A 21,488-nucleotide genomic window follows, 5' to 3' on the forward strand; every position below is an offset into this window, starting at 1 on the left:
GTCAGTTTGTTTGGTCAGTTTGTTTGGTCAGTTTGTTTGGTCAGTTTGTTTGGTCAGTTTGTTTGGTCAGTTTGTTCGGTCAGTTTGTTTGGTCAGTTTGTTTGGTCAGTTTGTTTGGTCAGTTTGTTTGGTCAGTTTGTTCGGTCAGTTTGTTTGGTCAGTTTGGCCGCGAATAATCGCTATAGAAGGCCTGAACACTGACCTGCGACTTTGCAACTGTGGGCAGTTGAGACCAATAGCTCGTTGCCACGTCACGTGATTATTTGTTCAATTTTATGTTCAGAAACGTTGTTCAAAAATATATTACACACACTTATAGATATATAGACACACACACACAAATGCTTTTGGCCCGTGATTTCTAGTATAGGCCTAACTTTCACTTCCGCTTCCGCCACGGTGCCCTCCCTACCGACCCGCCTACAACAATAAGTGAGTCCTATATATTGACTTCGGCTTCTAAATTCAATATTGAATAGACGCTCTGTTACTTACCTCCCCATACACACACACACACACACACACCCACCTATTTTGTTTTTATTGCAATGACAAGCCCTAACTTTAAAAAACTAAAAACCTCCGACTAATGGAACCTTCAACACACACCTTTCAGCTTTCGAATTCTAAACCACCTTGGGTTAGTTTTACTTGTTTTTTTTTTAAATCCTTTAATCATAAAGAAAGCAATGTACGGTATTAGACACTGCTAAGATTCCTTGCTCCTCCACTCTCTCTCTCTCTCTCTCTCTCTCTCAAAACAAAAGACTCTAGGATCCATCTTTTGGTGATATTAGGGATTAAAAGACTCCATTTTTGTTCTTCTAGTTCCCATTATATTTGGAGAAATAAACGTCAGTAAGATAAGCTTACAAAATGATACCTGGAGATTTTTCTGTTCATATAAAGTAAGTTTAAATTTGTATAGATTTACAAGCCTGCATAACAGTGTGGTTTAAATTTGTATAGATTTATAAAGCCTGCATAACAGTGTGGTTTAAATTTGTATAGATTTACAAGCCTGCATAACAGTGTGGTATAAATTTGTATAGATTTACAAGCCTGCATAACAGTGTGGTTTAAATTCTTTACAGTACAGCTCAAAGACATCACAATGTAAAGCACTGGATAGCACACACTCAACACATGATAGTGCACAGACTACACATGATAGTGCACAGACTACACATGATAGTGCACAGAATACACATAATAGTGCACAAAATACACATGATAGTGCACAGAATACACATGATAGTGCACAGAATACACATGATAGTGCACACAATACACATGATAGTGCACAGACTACACATGATAGTGCACACAATAGACATGATAGTGCACAGACTACACATGATAGTACACAGTCTGCACATACCATCACACAGATGTTACATGTTGATATGTTGAAAGCACACAGTCTACACTTGGAAGCACACAGTCTGCACATAACATCAAACAGACACATATTATAGCAAAAAGTCTACACATGATAGCACACAGTCTACACGTGATATCTCAAGGCAACACATGATAGTATACAAGGTACACACAGTAGCACACAGTCTACACGTAATATCTCAAGGCTACACAATATATCACAAAGCTTACACATGACAGCACACAGATGCACATGATAGTACACAACTACACATGATAGTACACAGCTACACATGATAGTACACAGCTACACATGATAGTACACAGCTGCACATGTCAGCACACAGTCTAAACATGATAACACACAATACTGTGTATTGGCTTAATGTCGCTAGTCGTGTGTGTATGGGCTTGTAGTCGCTGGTCGTGTGTGTATGGGTTTGTAGTCGCTGGTCGTGTGTGTATGGGCTTGTAGTCGCTGGTCGTGTGTGTATGGGTTTGTAGTCGCTGGTCGTGTGTGTATGGGCTTGTAGTCGCTAGTCGTGTGTGTATGGGCTTGTAGTCGCTGGTCGTGTGTGTATGGGTTTGTAGTCGCTGGTCGTGTGTGTATGGGCTTGTAGTCGCTAGTCGTGTGTGTATGGGCTTGTAGTCGCTGGTCGTGTGTGTATGGGTTTGTAGTCACTGGGCTTGTGTGTATTGGCTTGATGTCAATGGTCGTGTGTGTATGGGCTTGTAGTCGCTGGTCGTGTGTGTATGGGTTTGTAGTCACTGGGCTTCTGTGTATTAACTTGATGTCGCTGGTCGTGTGTGTATTGGCTTGATGTTGCTGGTCGTGTGTGTATTTGCTTGATGTCGCTGGTCTTGTGTGTATTGGCTTGATGTCGCTGGTCGTGTGTGTATGGGTTTGTAGTCACTGGGCTTATGTGTATTAACTTGATGTCGCTGGTCGTGTGTGTATTGGCTTGATGTTGCTGGTCGTGTGTGTATTTGCTTGATGTCGCTGGTCGTGTGTGTATTGGCTTGATACTGCTCGTCTTGTGTGTATTGGCTTGATGTCGCTGGTCATGTGTGTATTTGCTTGATGTCGCTGGTCGTGTGTGTATTGGCTTGATGTCGCTCGTCTTGTGTGTATTGGCTTGATGTCGCTGGTCGAGTGTGTATTGGATTGTAGTCGCTGTTAATGTGTGCATTGGCTTGATGTCGCTGGTCATGTGTGTATTGGCTTGATGTCGCTCGTCTTGTGTGTATTGGCTTGATGTCGCTGGTCGAGTGTGTATTGGCTTGATGTCGCTGGTCGAGTGTGTATTGGCTTGATGTCGCTGGTCATGTGTGTATTGGATTGTAGTCGCTGTTAATGTGTGCATTGGCTTGATGTCGCTGGTCATGTGTGTATTGGCTTGATGTCGCTGGTCGAGTGTGTATTGGCTTGATGTCGCTGGTCGTGTGTGTATTGGCTTGATGTCGCTGGTCATGTGTGTATTGGATTGTAGTCGCTGTTAATGTGTGCATTGGCTTGATGTCGCTGGTCATGTGTGTATTGGCTTGATGTCGCTGGTCGAGTGTGTATTGGCTTGATGTCGCTGGTCATGTGTGTTTTGGCTTGATGTCGCTGGTCATGTGTGTATTGGCTTGATGTCGCTGGTCTTGTGTGTATTGGCTTGATGTCGCTGGTCATGTGTGTATTGGCTTGATGTCGCTGGTCATGTGTGTATTGGCTTGATGTCGCTGGTCATGTGTGTATTGGCTTGATGTCGCTGGTCTTGTGTGTATTGGCTTGATGTCGCTGGTCATGTGTGTATTGGCTTGATGTCGCTAGTCATGTGTGTATTGGCTTGATGTCACTGGTCTTGTGTGTATTGGCTTGATGTCGCTGGTCATGTGTGTATTGGCTTGATGTCGCTGGTCATGTGTGTATTGGCTTGATGTCGCTGGTCATGTGTGTATTGGCTTGATGTCGCTGGTCATGTGTGTATTTGCGTGATGTCGCTGGTCGTATGTGTATTGGCTTGATGTCGCTGGTCGTGTGTGTATTAAATTGTAGACGCTGGTTGTGTGTGTATTTGCTTGATGTCGCTGGTCATGTGTGTATTAAATTGTAGCCGCTGGTCGTGTGTGTATTTGCTTGATGTCGCTGGTCATGTGTGTATTAAATTGTAGCCGCTGGTCGTGTGTGTATTTGCTTAATGTCGCTGGTCATGTGTGTTTTGGCTTTATATTGCTGGTCGTGTGTGTATTGGCTTCATGTCGCTGGTCTTGTGTGTATTGGCTTGATGTCGCTGGTTATGTGTGTATTGGTTTGATGTCGTTGGTCATGTGTGTATTGGCCTGATGTCGCTGGTCGTGTGTGTATTGAATTGTAGTCGCTGGTCGAGTGTGTATTGGCTTGATGTCGCTGGTCTTGTGTGTATTAAATTGTAGCCGCTGGTCGTGTGTGTATTGGCTTGATGTCGCTGGTCTTGTGTGTATTAAATTGTAGCCGCTGGTCGTGTGTGTATTGGCTTGATGTCGCTGGTCTTGTGTGTATTAAATTGTAGCCGCTGGTCGTATGTTTATTGGCTTGATGTCGCTGGTCTTGTGTATTAAATTGTAGCCGCTGGTTGTATGTGTATTGGCTTGATGTCGCTGGTCGTGTGTGTATTGGCTTGATGTCGCTGGTCTTGTGTGTATTAAATTGAAGCCGCTGGTCGTGTGTGTATTGGCTTGATGTCGCTGGTCTTGTGTGTATTAAATTGTAGCCGCTGGTCGTGTGTGTATTGGCTTGATGTCGCTGGTCTTGTGTGTATTAAATTGTAGCCGCTGGTCGTATGTTTATTGGCTTGATGTCGCTGGTCTTGTGTGTATTAAATTGTAGCCGCTGGTTGTGTGTGTATTGGCTTGATGTCGCTGGTCGTGTGTGTATTGGCTTGATGTCGCTGGTCTTGTGTGTATTGGCTTGATGTCGCTGGTCGTGTGTGTATTGGCATGATGTCGCTGGTTATGTGTGTATTGGCTTGATGTCGCTGGTCGTGTGTGTATTAACTTGATGTCGCTGGTCATGTGTGTATTGGCTTGATGTCGCTGGTCGTGTGTGTATTGGCTTGATGTCGCTGGTCTTGTGTGTATTAAATTGTAGCCGCTGGTTGTGTGTGTATTTGCTTGATGTCGCTGGTCGTGTGTGTATTGGCTTGATGTCGCTGGTCTTGTGTGTATTGGCTTGATGTCGCTGGTCATGTGTGTATTGGCTTGATGTCGCTGGTCGTGAGTGTATTGGATGATGTCGCTGGTCGTGTGTGTATTGGATAATGTCTCTGGTCATGTGTGTATTAAATTGTAGTCGCTGGTCAAGTGAGTATTGGCTTGATTTTGCTGGTCTTGTGTGTATTAAATTATAGCCACTGGTCGTGTGTGTATTGGCTTGATGTCGCTGGTCATGTGTGTATTGGCTTGATGTCGCTGGTCGTGTGTGTATTGGATGATGTCGTTGGTAGTGTGTGTATTGGCTTGATGTCGCTGGTCATGTGTGTATTGGCTTGATGTCGCTGTTCTTGTGTGTATTGTCTTGATGTCGCTGTTCTTGTGTGTATTGGCTTCATGTCGCTGGTCGTGTATGTATTGGCTTGATGTCGCTAGTCGTGTGTGTATTGGCTTGATGTCGCTGGTCTTGTGTGTATTAAATTGTAGCCGCTGGTCATGTGTGTATTGGCTTGATGTCGCTGGACGTGTGTGTATTGGCTTGATGTTGCTGGTCGTGTGTGTATTTGCTTGATGTCGCTGGTCGTGTGTGTATTGGCTTGATACTGCTCGTCTTGTGTGTATTGGCTTGATGTCGCTGGTCATGTGTGTATTTGCTTGATGTCGCTGGTCGTGTGTGTATTGGCTTGATGTCGCTCGTCTTGTGTGTATTGGCTTGATGTCGCTGGTCGAGTGTGTATTGGATTGTAGTCGCTGTTAATGTGTGCATTGGCTTGATGTCGCTGGTCATGTGTGTATTGGCTTGATGTCGCTCGTCTTGTGTGTATTGGCTTGATGTCGCTGGTCGAGTGTGTATTGGCTTGATGTCGCTGGTCGAGTGTGTATTGGCTTGATGTCGCTGGTCATGTGTGTATTGGCTTGATGTCGCTGGTCATGTGTGTATTGGCTTGATGTTGCTGGTCATGTGTGTATTGGCTTGATGTCGCTGGTCGTGTATGTATTGGCTTGATGTCGCTGGTCTTGTATGTATTGCCTTGATGTCGCTGGTCGTGTATGTATTGGCTTGATGTTACTGGTCGTGTATGTATTGGCTCTAGTTCTATTTTTGAGTCATACACATTATTTAAAACTATAATCGCATATCAAATTGTATCACGTTAACATTCACCCACATACTCCATTCTGTATTTACCGTCCTCTATCCCAGACAAGTGATAGGAACATAGCTCGTTGAGAAAACTTAAAGCATGAAATTGCAATAAACAAAACACAATTGGTCCAAGAAATTATAAATTACAATGAATATAAGCTTTGTTTTAGTATTTTTATAGTTTTCTTGTTTTAATTTTTTTTTAATAACCACGCGCACACAGTTGTGACAGTGGCATTACAACGAAAGAATAAAACACTCGGACACTGATGTTGTGTGAAGAACCTTTTTTTGTTTCCTCTTTAAAAAACACACACAAGATTTTTTACTCAGTTTATATCAATTCACTCTGTCTGTCTGTCTGATACAAAATGTGTACACGTTATTTCTCCCACACTCAATCTCGGATCAAGCTGAAATTTGGTACAATTATTTATTTACCTGACAACACAAGAATCATAAAAAAATAACCCATTATTTAAGAATTGGTTTGTGGTTGTTGGTATGAGCTGAATTAGTTTTCTTTTTAGGGCGCGGCTTTAAAGTAAGTTTGAAACAAACAATAGGTAACTATACAATTTTCTATTTTCATACACACCTCACTAGCAGAGTAGTTCACATATCGGCTTGAGATGAGTTTCAGGTCGTTTCACTTTTTTTAAAAATGCTTTTAAAAATGGTTACGGTAAAATCCTTCCAGTTATCACTTTTTTTTCTCCCCCCCCCCTCCATTTTCCCAACTGGTGCAGATAAGTCATTACAAGTGATAGGATCATATCGTATTGAAAAAGCAAAAAGCATGAAATAGCGCTAAACAAAAACAATAGGTACATTTATTTCTAATCGCACAGATTTTTTTTGTGTTGGTCTAGATCTATAACAAATTGAATAACATGACAGATCCAAACTCATTGATACAACGATAGATCTATAACAAATTGAATGACATGACAGATCCAAACTAATTGATACAACGATAGATCTATAACAAATTGAATAACATGACAGATCCAAACTCATTGATACAACGATAGATCTATAACAAATTGAATGACATGACAGATCCAAACTCATTGATACAACGATAGATCTATAACAAATTGAATGACATGACAGATCCAAACTAATTGATACAACGATAGATCTATAACAAATTAAATGACATGACAGATCCAAACTCATTGATACAACGATAGATCTATAACAAATTGAATGACATGACAGATCCAAACTCATTGATACAACGATAGATCTATAACAAATTGAATGACATGACAGATCCAAACTCATTGATACAACGATAGATCTATAACAAATTGAATGACATGACAGATCCAAACTAATTGATACAACTACACTTCGTTGAAGCTTGTTTATTAAAAAGTATTTTTTTTTAAAATGTTTTTCTTCTTTTATCTAATCAGGGAAAAAGACGAGGAACTCCTCAAATGTTCTTCATAATTGAAATGAAGAAGCAGTCCCGTAGTTTCACGCATATTACTTACACACGCGTGTACCCCGCACACATTACAAAGTAAAATAATCGTACAAATTAATCACCCCGCATGTGCATTGTAGTCTCTACGTTTGGACATTTGTTGCTTCCTTCCTTGTCACAACTGAGGACTTGTATAGGAAGATTCTCTGTCCCAGCGGTACTCTTGGTTTTCTTGAAGTTTATAATGAGATGCTCATAAAGGTTTCCAGTGAACATGTCACCACAGTAATGTGATTGCTGCCCATGTAACGTTGGGTCTTTTATAAACTGTTGGTCACCAAGATGTAGAATACTGGGTCCGTGTGTCTTAGCTATGACTATTGACTTGCGCTACACATTCAGTAATTGACAAATATAAATAGTACACACTAACCTGAGTCCAATTTCAGCACACATAATAACGTTTATTTAATGAGAATAATAAATACTGCAACTAGTAACAGGTCTTTGGAAACTTGTAATTTGTCTAAATTTAATGAAACATATTTCCCATTTCAAAAATGCTTTTGAAAACAAAACAGATGTTCAAAAACTTTGTTTAATGAACTGGGGATGTTTTTATCCAAGGGTACGACCCCTTTCTACACCAGATGGCACAGCAGCATAGAGACGTCTAGTAGGGAGAACTCATCCCTTGTCACAAGTGGCATCTCTGTACAGAAGAGTCAAAAGGTATCAGAACTGGGTTGGTGTAGTGTAATTGAGTACAAATCAACTCTGACCATCAACTTACCAAATGAAAAAAGGCGCATCACTTACCATTGTATTAGTTTCTCCACTGACAAAAAGCCAGTGCTGAGTAATTTCATTACATTGGAGCCCTCTTTCAGTAAGTCTTTAATAATACCTGTTAGGACTCTTTTAGTAAGTGTTAAATAATACCTGGCAGGACTCTTTTAGTAAGTCTTTTATAATACCTGTCAGGACTCTTTTAGTAAGTGTTAAATAATAATACCTGTTATCACACTTTTAGTAATGTTTAATAATACCCGTTAGGTGTCTTTAAGGAAGTGTTTAATAATACTTGTTAGCTATCTTTTAGTAAGTGTTTAAATATACTTATGGGGCTCTATTTTAGTAAATGTGTTAAATATACCTTTGAAGATCTCTTCTTCTAGAAACCATTTCATTATACTTATAAAGCCCTTTTTTCAGAATGGTTTAATCTTAATAGAAAAAAATCTCTTTAGAAAGTGTTTAATTCAATTTATGAAACTCTTAGTCAGTTTATACTGACACTTGTTATCTTTATTTTAATACGTCTTACATACTAACGCAACGCTTTACACTTTCTAACTTTATATGTTTCAAAGATAACCTGAGATGAACTCCAATTGGTGACAAGGCAGGGAGACCTAGGTCTCCCGTAGTGCCCTGGTAAGGAACTCTGCTGTGTGGCGTAGTGCCTCATAGCTTCCATACAAATTAAGTGTACCACTGGATACGTCCTCCCGCAGCTCGCGGAGCTGTGGACACTCTTGCAAGACGTGCGCCACCGTCTCTTCTGATTCTCCTCAGTGTCGGCAATGGGCATCAAAGTTTGGCCGGAACCGGGCGAAGTACGCACCTATGGGGCAGTGTCCCGTACGCCACTGCGCTATTGTTGTTTGTTCCGACCTTTTTAGCCTCCACCACGGGTCCTCTCGATTTGGGCGGCGCATGTGCTGCCGGATTCCCCTGGAAGTATCGGAGTCATCCCAGGATTTCAACCATTCGTCATGTACCCACTCAAAGATAACCAGAATATTCTGAAGTGCTACTAAATCTTTAGACTCCTGGGTTTAAGGTTAGCATGAATGTCGTTTGGTTTAATTCAAATGTGGAGGGGTTTGGTCTAGTTCAAAGTTTTAGGGGTTTGGTCTAGTTCAAAGTTTTAGGGGTTTGGTCTAGTTCAAAGTTTTAGGGGTTTGGTCTAGTTCAAAGTTTTAGGGGTTTGGTCTAGTTCAAAGTTTTAGGGGTTAGGTCTAGTTCAAAGTTTTAGGGGTTAGGTCTAGTTCAAAGTTTTAGGGGTTAGGTCTAGTTCAAAGTTTTAGGGGTTTGGTCTAGTTCAAAGTTTTAAGGGTTAGGTCTTGTTCAAAGTTTTAGGGGTTAGGTACAGTTCAAAGTTTTAAAGGTTAGGTCTAGTTCAAAGTTTTAGGGGTTAGGTACAGTTCAAAGTTTTAAGGGTTAGGTACAGTTCAAAGTTATAGGGGTTAGGTCTAGTTCAAAGTTTTAGGGGTTTGGTCTAGTTCAAAGTTTTAGGGGTTCGGTCTAGTTCAAAGTTTTAAGGGTTTGGTCTAGTTCAAAGTTTTAGGGGTTAGGTCTAGTTCAAAGTTTTAGGGGTTAAGTCTAGTTCAAAGTTTTAGGGGTTAGGTCTAGTTCAAAGTTTTAGGGGTTTGGTCTAGTTCAAAGTTTTAGGGGTTAGGTCTAGTTCAAAGTTTTAGGGGTTAGGTCTAGTTCAAAGTTTTAGGGGTTAGGTCTAGTTCAAAGTTTTAAGGGTTAGGTCTTGTTCAAAGTTTTAGGGGTTAGGTACAGTTCAAAGTTTTAGGGGTTAGGTCTAGTTCAAAGTTTTAGGGGTTAGGTCTAGTTCAAAGTTTTAGGGGTTAGGTCTAGTTCAAAGTTTTAAGGGTTAGGTCTAGTTAAAAGTTTTAAAGGTTAGGTCTAGTTCAAAGTTTTAGGGGTAAGGTCTAGTTCAAAGTTTTAAAGGTTAGGTCTAGTTCAAAGTTTTAGGGGTTAGGTACAGTTCAAAGTTTTAAGGATTAGGTACAGTTCAAAGTTATAGGGGTTAGGTCTAGCTCAAAGTTTTAGGGGTTAGATTTAAATCATATGTTAGGTAATTTGTATTGGCGCATTTCATTTCCCTACATATAAACATACCCAGATATTTAAATGAACAGTGCACATTTATATAAAGAACTATAAGCAGTTAACAACAGGAGCGGACTGGGTACCAAACTCGGCCCGGGCATTACCACATAAACCGGCCCACAAATTGCATGTCATATATTTTATGGGGGGGGGATTTTTACCCCACTCCGCAATTTATATATATATTAGTGTGTGTATATGTAATTGATCTTCATTACATGCTGATCTTTCATTCTTTCAAACTTTTTTTCTACCCTAGAATACTCTCTTCTTATAATTAGTGGAAAGACAGTTCACACCGCCAAAGTACAGCCAGGGAGTCCGGGGCCGCGCTGTGAGCTCCCCCCCCCCAGTGGGGTCCCGGTCGAAGCCCCGGAACCAAGCATTATTTCCGTTATTTTAACCTTTAAAAATGCATATTCTGAGGTATCTACAGTGCAATTAGTCTGCTACTCTTCCGCTAAAAAAATTCAAAAACCAAATCTGCAATTCAATGGAGTCCAGCGACTGGTAGAAAATGGTAAAATGCTTTGGTTTTTGTATTGGAGGGGGAAGGGAAACCTCAAAAACCCTTTTGGCTACGCTCATGAAATTTGGCGACTGTAGTTTTCTTAAGTTGGCTGCACTGGGGCAGTAAGTAAAGTTTCCCTTTCAGACAATGAGGTCTGAGGCAAGTGATGGTTTGAAGACCCTTACCTCCCGGCTACGCCCATGTGTTATAATATAGGTGTAAGCATAATTCTCTACAAAATATATAAAGTTTGATAACGCATCGAAAACTGGATGTATGCATTCGTATGATTACATAATGTATTCTATTTATACATGCGTGTAGTCTGAAAACTATAAACAATACAATAGCAGCCTACTGAGTTTCAAGCTTTTTTGTGTTACTTATAGATTATAGACGTTTCTTCCAAAAAAATAAGATTGTTACGTCTTACGTATTTCATGTGTCAATCTAGTCCTGCATGTTGATCTGTGACTTAAAATATGCTAAATCATTGGTTTTCCTGGCTGACTCAGGCAACCCATTCCGTTAAAAAATAAGAAAAAGCAGAATGGTTAGAGACGCACTTACTTAATGTGAAAATTCTTGCTTCCTCCTAGTACATTCTCAAAAACGCGATTTGTATATGAATATACCATGACCCATTATTTAAAATATAAATCTCCTTTCATTAAATATCGGATGTGACAGCATAATATAATTTTTTTGTAATTATTGTAATAATTTTCACCATAAATGACTTCATACTAAGCATAAGTTTGCCATTAATTATAATAGTATAAAAATTGATTTAGATCTAGATTTATTTTTTAATTAAATATTTTTTAAAGCCTTAAGTGTAGTTTTTTAGATCTATGTTATTAAAAAGAAACAAAAAGAAACTTACTTTTTCTTTTCAAATCGCAGAAAGTAGAGCTTTATACCCATATTAAGCTGTGAATAAGTTGGGTGGTTTGCAATTTCGTGCTGTGTGTATGTGTTAAAGTTAATTTCTATTAAGTATTGTTAAAGAGCTAATTGTCGCGCCTATTTTTTTTTTTTGCTGTGTTATATCGATGTTTTCTAACTTAGCCTCTCTCATCCCTCTATTTGGTTAAATTTCATTGAAACCATTAAAAGTCGGGTGAGGGAAGGAGCAAAAAAATGGGATTGCCATCAAAGGCCCATGCCGACCAGCAAAATGATTAGGCCTAACACAACCTCGAAGACATCAAAGCATTCCATGCCGCTCATGCATAGCAGAAAGTACGGTCTAGCGTTTTGCAAATGATAATTCGTACAGTATATAGTGGTTTTTTTTTTTTGTATTTTTTTTTCATATTCTTGTTGAATTTCAAACAAAATTAATAGGGTTTGTTGGACTAGTCCGTTTCGTTTCTTTGATTAAAAAGTATTGGGCCGGAAGTTGTTTTTTTCCCTATATATCTTTGCATTTTTCAGTTCACTTTTTAAATTAAACTGACATTATTATGCTATAATAATTTTAAATGTGCCTGATAGAGAAAAAAATTCTGCACAAAAATACGGGTAGTTGGGATATAACCCGATAGAGGCTATAAAAAGAAAAGACCTGAAACTAGCGCGTGAAACTACACATTTATAGTACTTTATTTGATGAGTATTTTACCCAAGATCTGTGTTGTTTTTTTAGGACTAGCTTATTTCATGTACCCGGCATTTTCCGATACACAATTTCATACACAAAATAATTGTTGAAAAAAATTGTAGTGATTTTAAACTTTAAATGATTAATTAAAAAGGTGTTACTCTAATCAATTTTGAATATTATTTTGTTATGAATGTCACTGTTTATTTTGTGTCTGTTCTAGTTTCTTAAATTTTTCTTGATTAAAGGGGTCGTTTTTCTCCTAATGGGTATAACTGATCTCTCCAAGCAGCCTTTGTAAAATATTGGTCCTAAATAATTCTATGTTTATAAACAAAAAATCGCATGGCTGCATTATGATGAATGTACGTGTTAGTTCAATATATTTTATATTACTAGGTAACTATAAATAACCGCATAAATAGTCGTAAGTTTAATTTTTTTCTGTTAGATAAAGTCATTTGGCAAATTTTTTTTATATCCTAATTCTAAAAAGGAATAATAATAGAATTATACAGTAAAAATAATCACTAAGTTTTTCTTTTAATAGTTTTGAAAGTCTGAGTTTGTGTTTTTGCAGATGTACACAAGCTACACTATGAGTCAGTCCATCTTCAGAAATGAGTGTAAAAAATTTAGGCTTCGATATTTTTAGCCTGAATTTAAGAAGTTACAAACTTTAAACAACTAATATATTGCCTCTTCCATAAAACTTTGTACTTATAAAATAAATTTATCCCAATGCTCGAAATCCTGCTTGTATACTTAGGCCCTATTTAAATCGATCCGGTATCAATGTATTAAGTAGCAATAACCCCAAAAAATTTAATGAAAGAAGATTGAGATATACATATATTTTTGTGACGGTAAGCACCAGTACGGGGTACCGGCACCTTTTTTTAATGTCGGGAAAAATGATTACTTTTCTTGTAATTCAACGTTAATTGTTAATTTATTATTAGTTGAAAGTTAGGCAATCTATCACTGAGTACCGGAGCCTCTTTTTTTATTTTTACAAAAAAAAAAGCACTTTATATACTTTCAGCCGAGATGCATATTATTAAAAACACCTCTATGTGAACTTCTCAATCATCTAGAGTCTTAGACAGCCATTATTTTAGACTAGATTTAAGTAGAGACTAGACCTAGATTTAGTAGGCCTATTATTATAAAATAATAATAATAATCAGTCATTATAGACATCATTCGCAATTTTATTATTAGGTCTAGGCATTGAAAAGTAAATCTATTAATAAACTATAATAGATCTAAGTCTAAGTACTAACTTATTAAATAAGTCATTTTAAGTAGAAGTATTATAATGAATATTGTATAGATCTAGATTGACTAAATTATAGATAGATCTATAGATAGATCTCTAGTTTAGTAGATTAAGTATAGAGTATAGTAAACGTATTACAGTATTATTAGATCTATGTCTTATGTCTATATCCAACAATCGAATAATTAAAAAACTTAAGTCTTTATTAATATCTAGACTTTTTTCTAATAAAAACTGACTATAGGCATAGCATAGGCTAGACTCGGCAATCTAGTCTCAAGATAGAATCTATACTATTACTAGATCTATTCGATTTTTATATATAGATCTACACTAGAATTAGATTATAGATCTAAATATTCTAATGGAGAGATGATATGAGGTGTTAGCTAATAGCGTTGCACAAGAAACAAACCTGGGTTTTTCTAAACTCTAATACTTGGTATGTAATAGTAAAACAGCACCTACCTAAATAAATCGTAACTAGCAATCAAAAACCTATATTTATTGTAGTATATATAGGTCTGTGGTTGTATTTTATATAGCCTTCGAAACTTCTTCTATAGAGAAACGACTTTTGTAATTTCTTTTACTGAAAATTGGGCTATTCGCGTCTGACACATATATAATTTGTATGTTCAGCAACAAACCCTATTGTAATAAGAATTAAAAAAAAAAAAAAAAAAAGAAAACGTGTTCTGGCCTTTGTGTCTTGCTGCTGTCACTTTTTTTAAAAGTTGTCTGCATTGAATTTTTTTTCTTTGGTCACGACCATACCGGCCCATTTGGTCCGGCCCACCGGGCATTTGCCCGTTTGCCCATATAGCCAGTCCGCCCCTTGTTAACAATGAAAGTCTGTTCAATGTTTCCAGTTTATTAAGAGCAACCAGTATATGACATATATCTAGCACGGGAGAGATTTGAGATCTTCATTCAAATCAATTTAAAGCCAATCACATTTCAACTTCTGAACACGATTCCGTAAATGTATTGAAAGACAAATTTAATAGTTGTCACTGAATATCAGATCAGTTTTCCATTGACTCTCCATTTCAAAATACTTTTAATTGAAACTATTAAATATTACATTACACAAAAATGGTAACGTTTACTAATGATTAAAGCCATATTTTAAGATATCTTCATTTCATTTCTCTCTTTCAAGATATATCTACAGGGGAAGCAACCTCACTGACAAGTAAAACCTTTCTGTACTTTCTGATATTTTCTGGTAAATTATTACTTATGTAAATTTTAAAAAGTTGGAATGTATAAAAAAAAATGGCGTTCGTTATGTAATTTACAAAATGAGATTTACTTTCACATAATAGTATCAATAAATACTTATTAACCAAAATTTTGACTTTTATTGTCCTTGCAAAGCATAAATGTTTGTGTGCATTCATTACTAAACATATGTATGTATACTCATATCTATATATCTGTCTTTGTCTATCTATTCATCTAATGTAAAGAACTATTTAAATAATAAACAACAAAAACTTAAAACATTACATTTAAAAAAAGGCAATACAATAACATACAATATACAAAAAAAATTAGTTAAAACTTTTTTTGGCTCAAGCCGGGTATCGAATGCAAACTTAGAAATCGTCTGCTCGAAGTACTAATGACTTTCTCCATTGGAACAGAGAGCATCGTATAATTGTATAATTATTTATTTGTAATAACTTTTATTATATAGAAATCTAGATCCAGAATTCTGATTTAGAACTCCCAAGACTTAGTTCAGATATAGATCTACTTCTAGATATACACCTACTTCTAGATATAGACCTACTTCTAGATATAGATCTACTTCTAGATATACACCTACTTCTAGATATAGACCTACTTCTAGATATAGACCTACTTCTAGATATAGATCTACTTCTAGATATACACCTACTTCTAGATATAGACCTACTTCTAGATATAGATCTACTTCTAGATATACACCTACTTCTAGATATAGACCTACTTCTAGATATAGATCTACTTCTAGATATACACCTACTTCTAGATAAAGACCTACTTCTAGATATACACCTACTTCTAGATATAGACCTACTTCTAGATATAGATCTACTTCTAGATATAGACCTACTTCTAGATATAGATCTACTTCTAGATATACAATTACTTCTAGATATAGATCTACATCTAGATATAGATCTACTTCTAGATATACACCTACTTCTAGATATAGATCTACTTCTAGATATAGATCTACTTCTAGATATACACCTACTTCTAGATATAGATCTACTTCTAGATATAGACCTACTTCTAGATATAGATCTACTTCTAGATATAGATCTACTTCTAGATATAGATCTACTTCTAGATATAGATCTACTTCTAGATATAGATCTACTTCTAGATATACACCTACTTCTAGATATAGATCTACTTCTAGATATAGATCTACTTCTAGATATACACCTACTTCTAGATATAGATCTACTTCTAGATATAGATCTACTTCTAGATATAGATCTACTTCTAGATATACACCTACTTCTAGATATAGATCTACTTCTAGATATAGACCTACTTCTAGATATACACCTACTTCTAGATATACACCTACTTCTAGATATAGATCTACTTCTAGATATAGATCTACTTCTAGATATAGACCTACTTCTAGATATAGACCTACTTCTAGATATAGATCTACTTCTAGATATAGATGTACTTCTAGATATACACCTACTTCTAGATATACACCTACTTCTAGATATAGATCTACTTCTAGATATAGATCTACTTCTAGATATAGATCTACTTCTAGATATAGATCTACTTCTAGATATAGATCTACTTCTAGATATAGACCTACTTCTAGATATACACCTACTTCTAGATATACACCTACTTCTAGATATAGATCTACTTCTAGATATACACCTACTTCTAGATATAGATCTACTTCTAGATATAGATCTACTTCTAGATATACACCTACTTCTAGATATACACCTACTTCTAGATATAGATCTACTTCTAGATATACACCTACTTCTAGATATAGACCTACTTCTAGATATACACCTACTTCTAGATATACACCTACTTCTAGATATAGATCTACTTCTAGATATACACCTACTTCTAGATATAGATCTACTTCTAGATATACACCTACTTCTAGATATAGATCTACTTCTAGATATACACCTACTTCTAGATACAGACCTACTTCTAGATATACACCTACTTCTAGATATACACCTACTTCTAGATATACACCTACTTCTAGATATAGATCTACTTCTAGATATACACCTACTTCTAGATATAGACCTACTTCTAGATATAGATCTACTTCTAGATATAGATCTACTTCTAGATATACACCTACTTCTAGATATAGATCTACTTCTAGATATAGATCTACTTCTAGATATAGATCTACTTCTAGATATAGATCTACTTCTAGATATAGATCTACTTCTAGATATAGATGTACTTCTAGATATAGATCTACTTCTAGATATAGATCTACTTCTAGATATAGACCTACTTCTAGATATAGACCTACTTCTAGATATAGATGTACTTCTAGATATAGATCTACTTCTAGATATAGATCTACTTCTAGATATAGATCTACTTCTAGATATAGGTTATATTTAACAAAATTAAAACCAAATTTCAAAAAATTATAAAGGTCAAACTAGAGTTTCCCCCCTTGTGGCCAACGAGCTAGTCATTCGTTTCTCAACGATATCCATCAACTGTTCAACTCTACGCCCCCCCCACCCCCACGCCCCCACCCAAGGTTCCATGAAGTTCTGACTTAAATAGAAGAATATTACAAAATACTTTTCAAAAATTCTAATATATTACTTTGTAGTGTTTATTTTCAGCCTGATAATTCTTTCTTACTGGTATAAAGGCTCTCTAGTAGCATTGATGTATTTTAGTTCTGCCTCTGCTTGACCAGATGTTGGTCAACTTTTGGAACGGACCAACATAGGGCAGGCCGTACATTTCATGAAGAAAATACAGGAATGTAGAGTATCTTATTTAATGAAGGAAATACAGGAATGTAAAGTATCTTATTTAATGAAGGAAATACAGGAATGTAGAGTATCTTATTTAATGAAGGAAATACAGGAATGTAGAGTATCTTATTTAATGAAGGAAATACAGGAATGTAGAGTATCTTATTTAATGAAGAAAATACAGGAATTTAGAGTATCTTATTTAATGAAGAAAATACAGGAATGTAGAGTATCTTATTTAATGAAGAAAATACAGGAATGTAGAGTATCTTATTTCATGAAGAAAATACAGGAATGTAGAGTATCTTATTTAATGAAGGAAATACAGGAATGTAGAGTATCTTATTTAATGAAGAAAATACAGGAATGTAGAGTATCTTATTTAATGAAGAAAATAGAGGAATGTAGAGTATCTTATTTAATGAAGGAAATACAGGAATGTAGAGTATCTTATTTAATGAAGGAAATACAGGAATGTAGAGTATCTTATTTAATGAAGGAAATACAGGAATGTAGAGTATCTTATTTAATGAAGAAAATACAGGAATGTAGAGTATCTTATTTAATGAAGGAAATACAGGAATGTAGAGTATCTTATTTAATGAAGAAAATACAGGAATAAAGAGTATCTTATTTCATGAAGAAAATACAGGAATGTAGAGTATCTTATTTAATGAAGAAAATACAGGAATGTAGAGTATCTTATTTCATGAAGAAAATACAGGAATGTAGAGTATCTTATTTCATGAAGAAAATACAGGAATGCAGAGTATCTTATTTAATGAAGGAAATACAGGAATGTAGAGTATCTTATTTAATGAAGGAAATACAGGAATGTAGAGTATCTTATTTCATGAAGAAAATACAGGAATGCAGAGTATCTTATTTCATGAAGAAAATACAGGAATGTAGAGTATCTTATTTAATGAAGAATATACAGGAATGTAGAGTATCTTATTTAATGAAGAAAATACAGGAATGTAGAGTATCTTATTTAATGAAGGAAATACAGGAATGTAGAGTATCTTATTTAATGAAGGAAATACAGGAATGTAGAGTATCTTATTTAATGAAGGAAATACAGGAATGTAGAGTATCTTATTTAATGAAGGAAATACAGGAATGTAGAGTATCTTATTTCATGAAGGAAATACAGGAATGTAGAGTATCTTATTTAATGAAGGAAATACAGGAATGTAGAGTATCTTATTTAATGAAGGATATACAGGAATGTAAAGTATCTTATTTAATGAAGGAAATACAGGAATGTAAAGTATCTTATTTAATGAAGGAAATACAGGAATGTAAAGTATCTTATTTAATGAAGGAAATACAGGAATGTAGAGTATCTTATTTAATGAAGAAAATACAGGCATGTAGAGTATCTTATTTAATGAAGGAAATACAGGAATGTAGAGTATCTTATTTAATGAAGGAAATACAGGAATGTAAAGTATCTTATTTAATGAAGGAAATACAGGAATGTAGAGTATCTTATTTAATGAAGGAAATACAGGAATGTAAAGTATCTTATTTAATGAAGGAAATACAGGAATGTAGAGTATCTTATTTAATGAAGAAAATACAGGAATGTAGAGTATCTTATTTAATGAAGGAAATACAGGAATTTAGAGTATCTTATTTAATGAAGGAAATACAGGAATGTAGAGTATCTTATTTAATGAAGGAAATACAGGCATGTAGAGTATCTTATTTAATGAAGAAAATACAGGACTGTAGAGTATCTTATTTAATGAAGAAAATACAGGAATGTAGAGTATCTTATTTCATGAAGAAAATACAGGAATGTAGAGTATCTTATTTAATGAAGGAAATACAGGAATGTAGAGTATCTTATTTAATGAAGAAAATACAGGAATGTAGAGTATCTTATTTAATGAAGGAAATAGAGGAATGTAGAGTATCTTATTTAATGAAGGAAATACAGGAATGTAGAGTATCTTATTTAATGAAGGAAATACAGGAATGTAGAGTATCTTATTTAATGAAGTAAATACAGGAATGTAGAGTATCTTATTTAATGAAGAAAATACAGGAATGTAGAGTATCTTATTTAATGAAGGAAATACAGGAATGTAGAGTATCTTATTTAATGAAGGAAATACAGGAATGTAGAGTATCTTATTTAATGAAGGAAATACAGGAATGTAGAGTATCTTATTTAATGAAGAAAATACAGGAATGTAGAGTATCTTATTTCATGAAGAAAATGCAGGAATTTAGAGTATCTTATTTCATGAAGAAAATACAGGAATGTAGAGTATCTTATTTCATGAAGAAAATACAGGGAATTTAGAGTATCTTATTTAATGAAGGAAATACAGGAATGTAGAGTATCTTATTTAATGAAGGAAATACAGGAATGTAGAGTATCTTATTTAATGAAGTAAATACAGGAATGTAGAGTATCTTATTTAATGAAGAAAATACAGGAATGTAGAGTATCTTATTTAATGAAGGAAATACAGGAATGTAGAGTATCTTATTTAATGAAGGAAATACAGGAATGTAGAGTATCTTATTTAATGAAGGAAATACAGGAATGTAGAGTATCTTATTTAATGAAGAAAATACAGGAATGTAGAGTATCTTATTTTATGAAGAAAATACAGGAATGTAGAGTATCTTATTTCATGAGATCAATATTTAATGAGAGCGATGTTTTAAGCTACGAGTGTTATCAGATTTGGACGTAGTTGTACAATTTTAAAAGATCCAAGTTGTTAATCCATCAATCTATTTCTGACATAGCGGCTAACAAATAGAGTAGGACATAAACACTGCTCAGAATTTTTCAGCATGTGATATGGTATTTTTACATTTGGAAAATGTTCTACAAGCCTCTGTAGACTTTAGAAACAGTTCAATTGTTTCAAGTCTGCTTGCACTACTACATTCAGAGGTCAACTGAGAATATCTAGACCTTAAGCTTTCTTCAAAGTTCGCGAGAAGTTTTGCATGAAAATCTCAACAAATCTCTCAGAGTTTGACCTTCTCTCCATCAATCACAATTTGGCATTTTTTCATGTAGAAACGCAATAAAAAAACTCCCCCACCCCCTTTTTTTTGTGTTTTTCCCTTTAAGGATCGCATGAATTCTTTCTTCTCAGTTACAAAGTTTCATCGATGCCTTTTTAGTAGTAACGAGCCGACCCGCGACGTAGCATACCCCCCTTCCCCCTCTTTTTTTTTTTTATGAGCCGCGTTCTCTATCTCCGCGAAAGTTGGATAACAATAGCCCGACGTATATAAATAAAAGAGTTATCTTTACATTACTTTTTCCTAAAGAGTTCAAGAGTCGGAGTGCGTGCGTCTTCCCGCGTGGTTGGGAGACATAGAGAATTAGAAATACAAATACTAAACGCGCTGTAACATTAACTTCAGTAGTACTGGAGCAGAACTGAAAATCACACATTTTTTTTTAATGCTAATTGTGATGTACATTTCATGTTTACTTTGTGGGTTCCCTAGAATTTTGAGGACATTGTTTCTCAAACCGTGGGGCGCCTGTTCACTTCGTATGGAGCTGACAAAAAGGGCGCAAAAGTGTTTTGAAAGATAAAAACTGTTTTATTTGCACTGTCCTTAGAATCCATATTTGTCTATACAGTAACTAACTAACAAACTAAATGAATACATTAAGTAAGATGTCAACTCCTAAGAAACACTGCCACAAGATTGTGTCATAAAGTTTTTTGTCAAGAAGATTGTAACGTGTCTTCTTACGTCAGAGCGGTCCAATTTCTTCCGAGTGACATACCTTTGTTCAGTTGACGGTTTTACTTAAACAATAAGGACAAAACTTCTTTGTCAACACAAGTGTGATCTTTCAGTCAAGCCCGTCACAAACGTACACACTCGGCTGCCTCAAATGAAGCTCACAATGAAGAATCATCCGGTCCTTGGCTTTTGAAATGAAACTTTGACTTGCGATTTGCTAAATTTCATATTGCATCGTTAAGAGTGTATTTCAAGATATTCCTAAAAGATTATTTGATTGAAACAT

The 21,488-nt window shown here is 35.5% G+C and overlaps 1 protein-coding gene across 3 annotated transcripts in view; it reads left to right on the top strand.

Moving 5' to 3' along the window:
* The window catches only part of LOC106078324 (uncharacterized), a 34,916-nt gene extending 20,111 nt beyond the window's left edge, over positions 1-14,805 (top strand). For 2 of the 3 annotated variants that reach the window (XM_056042798.1, XM_056042797.1), the window contains exons 6-8: positions 829-908; positions 7,770-8,031; positions 14,614-14,805. In XM_056042798.1, the coding sequence (XP_055898773.1) occupies positions 829-908; positions 7,770-8,031; positions 14,614-14,699 (428 nt within the window). In that variant the 3' untranslated portion in view covers positions 14,700-14,805. The remainder of the gene's footprint in view (positions 1-828; positions 909-7,769; positions 8,032-14,613) is intronic. The other variant, XM_056042799.1, reaches the window with a different exon arrangement.
* Positions 14,806-21,488: the final 6,683 nt, after the last annotated feature.

This window comes from Biomphalaria glabrata, chromosome 9 (assembly GCF_947242115.1).
Source record: "Biomphalaria glabrata chromosome 9, xgBioGlab47.1, whole genome shotgun sequence".
Taxonomy (NCBI): domain Eukaryota; kingdom Metazoa; phylum Mollusca; class Gastropoda; family Planorbidae; genus Biomphalaria; species Biomphalaria glabrata.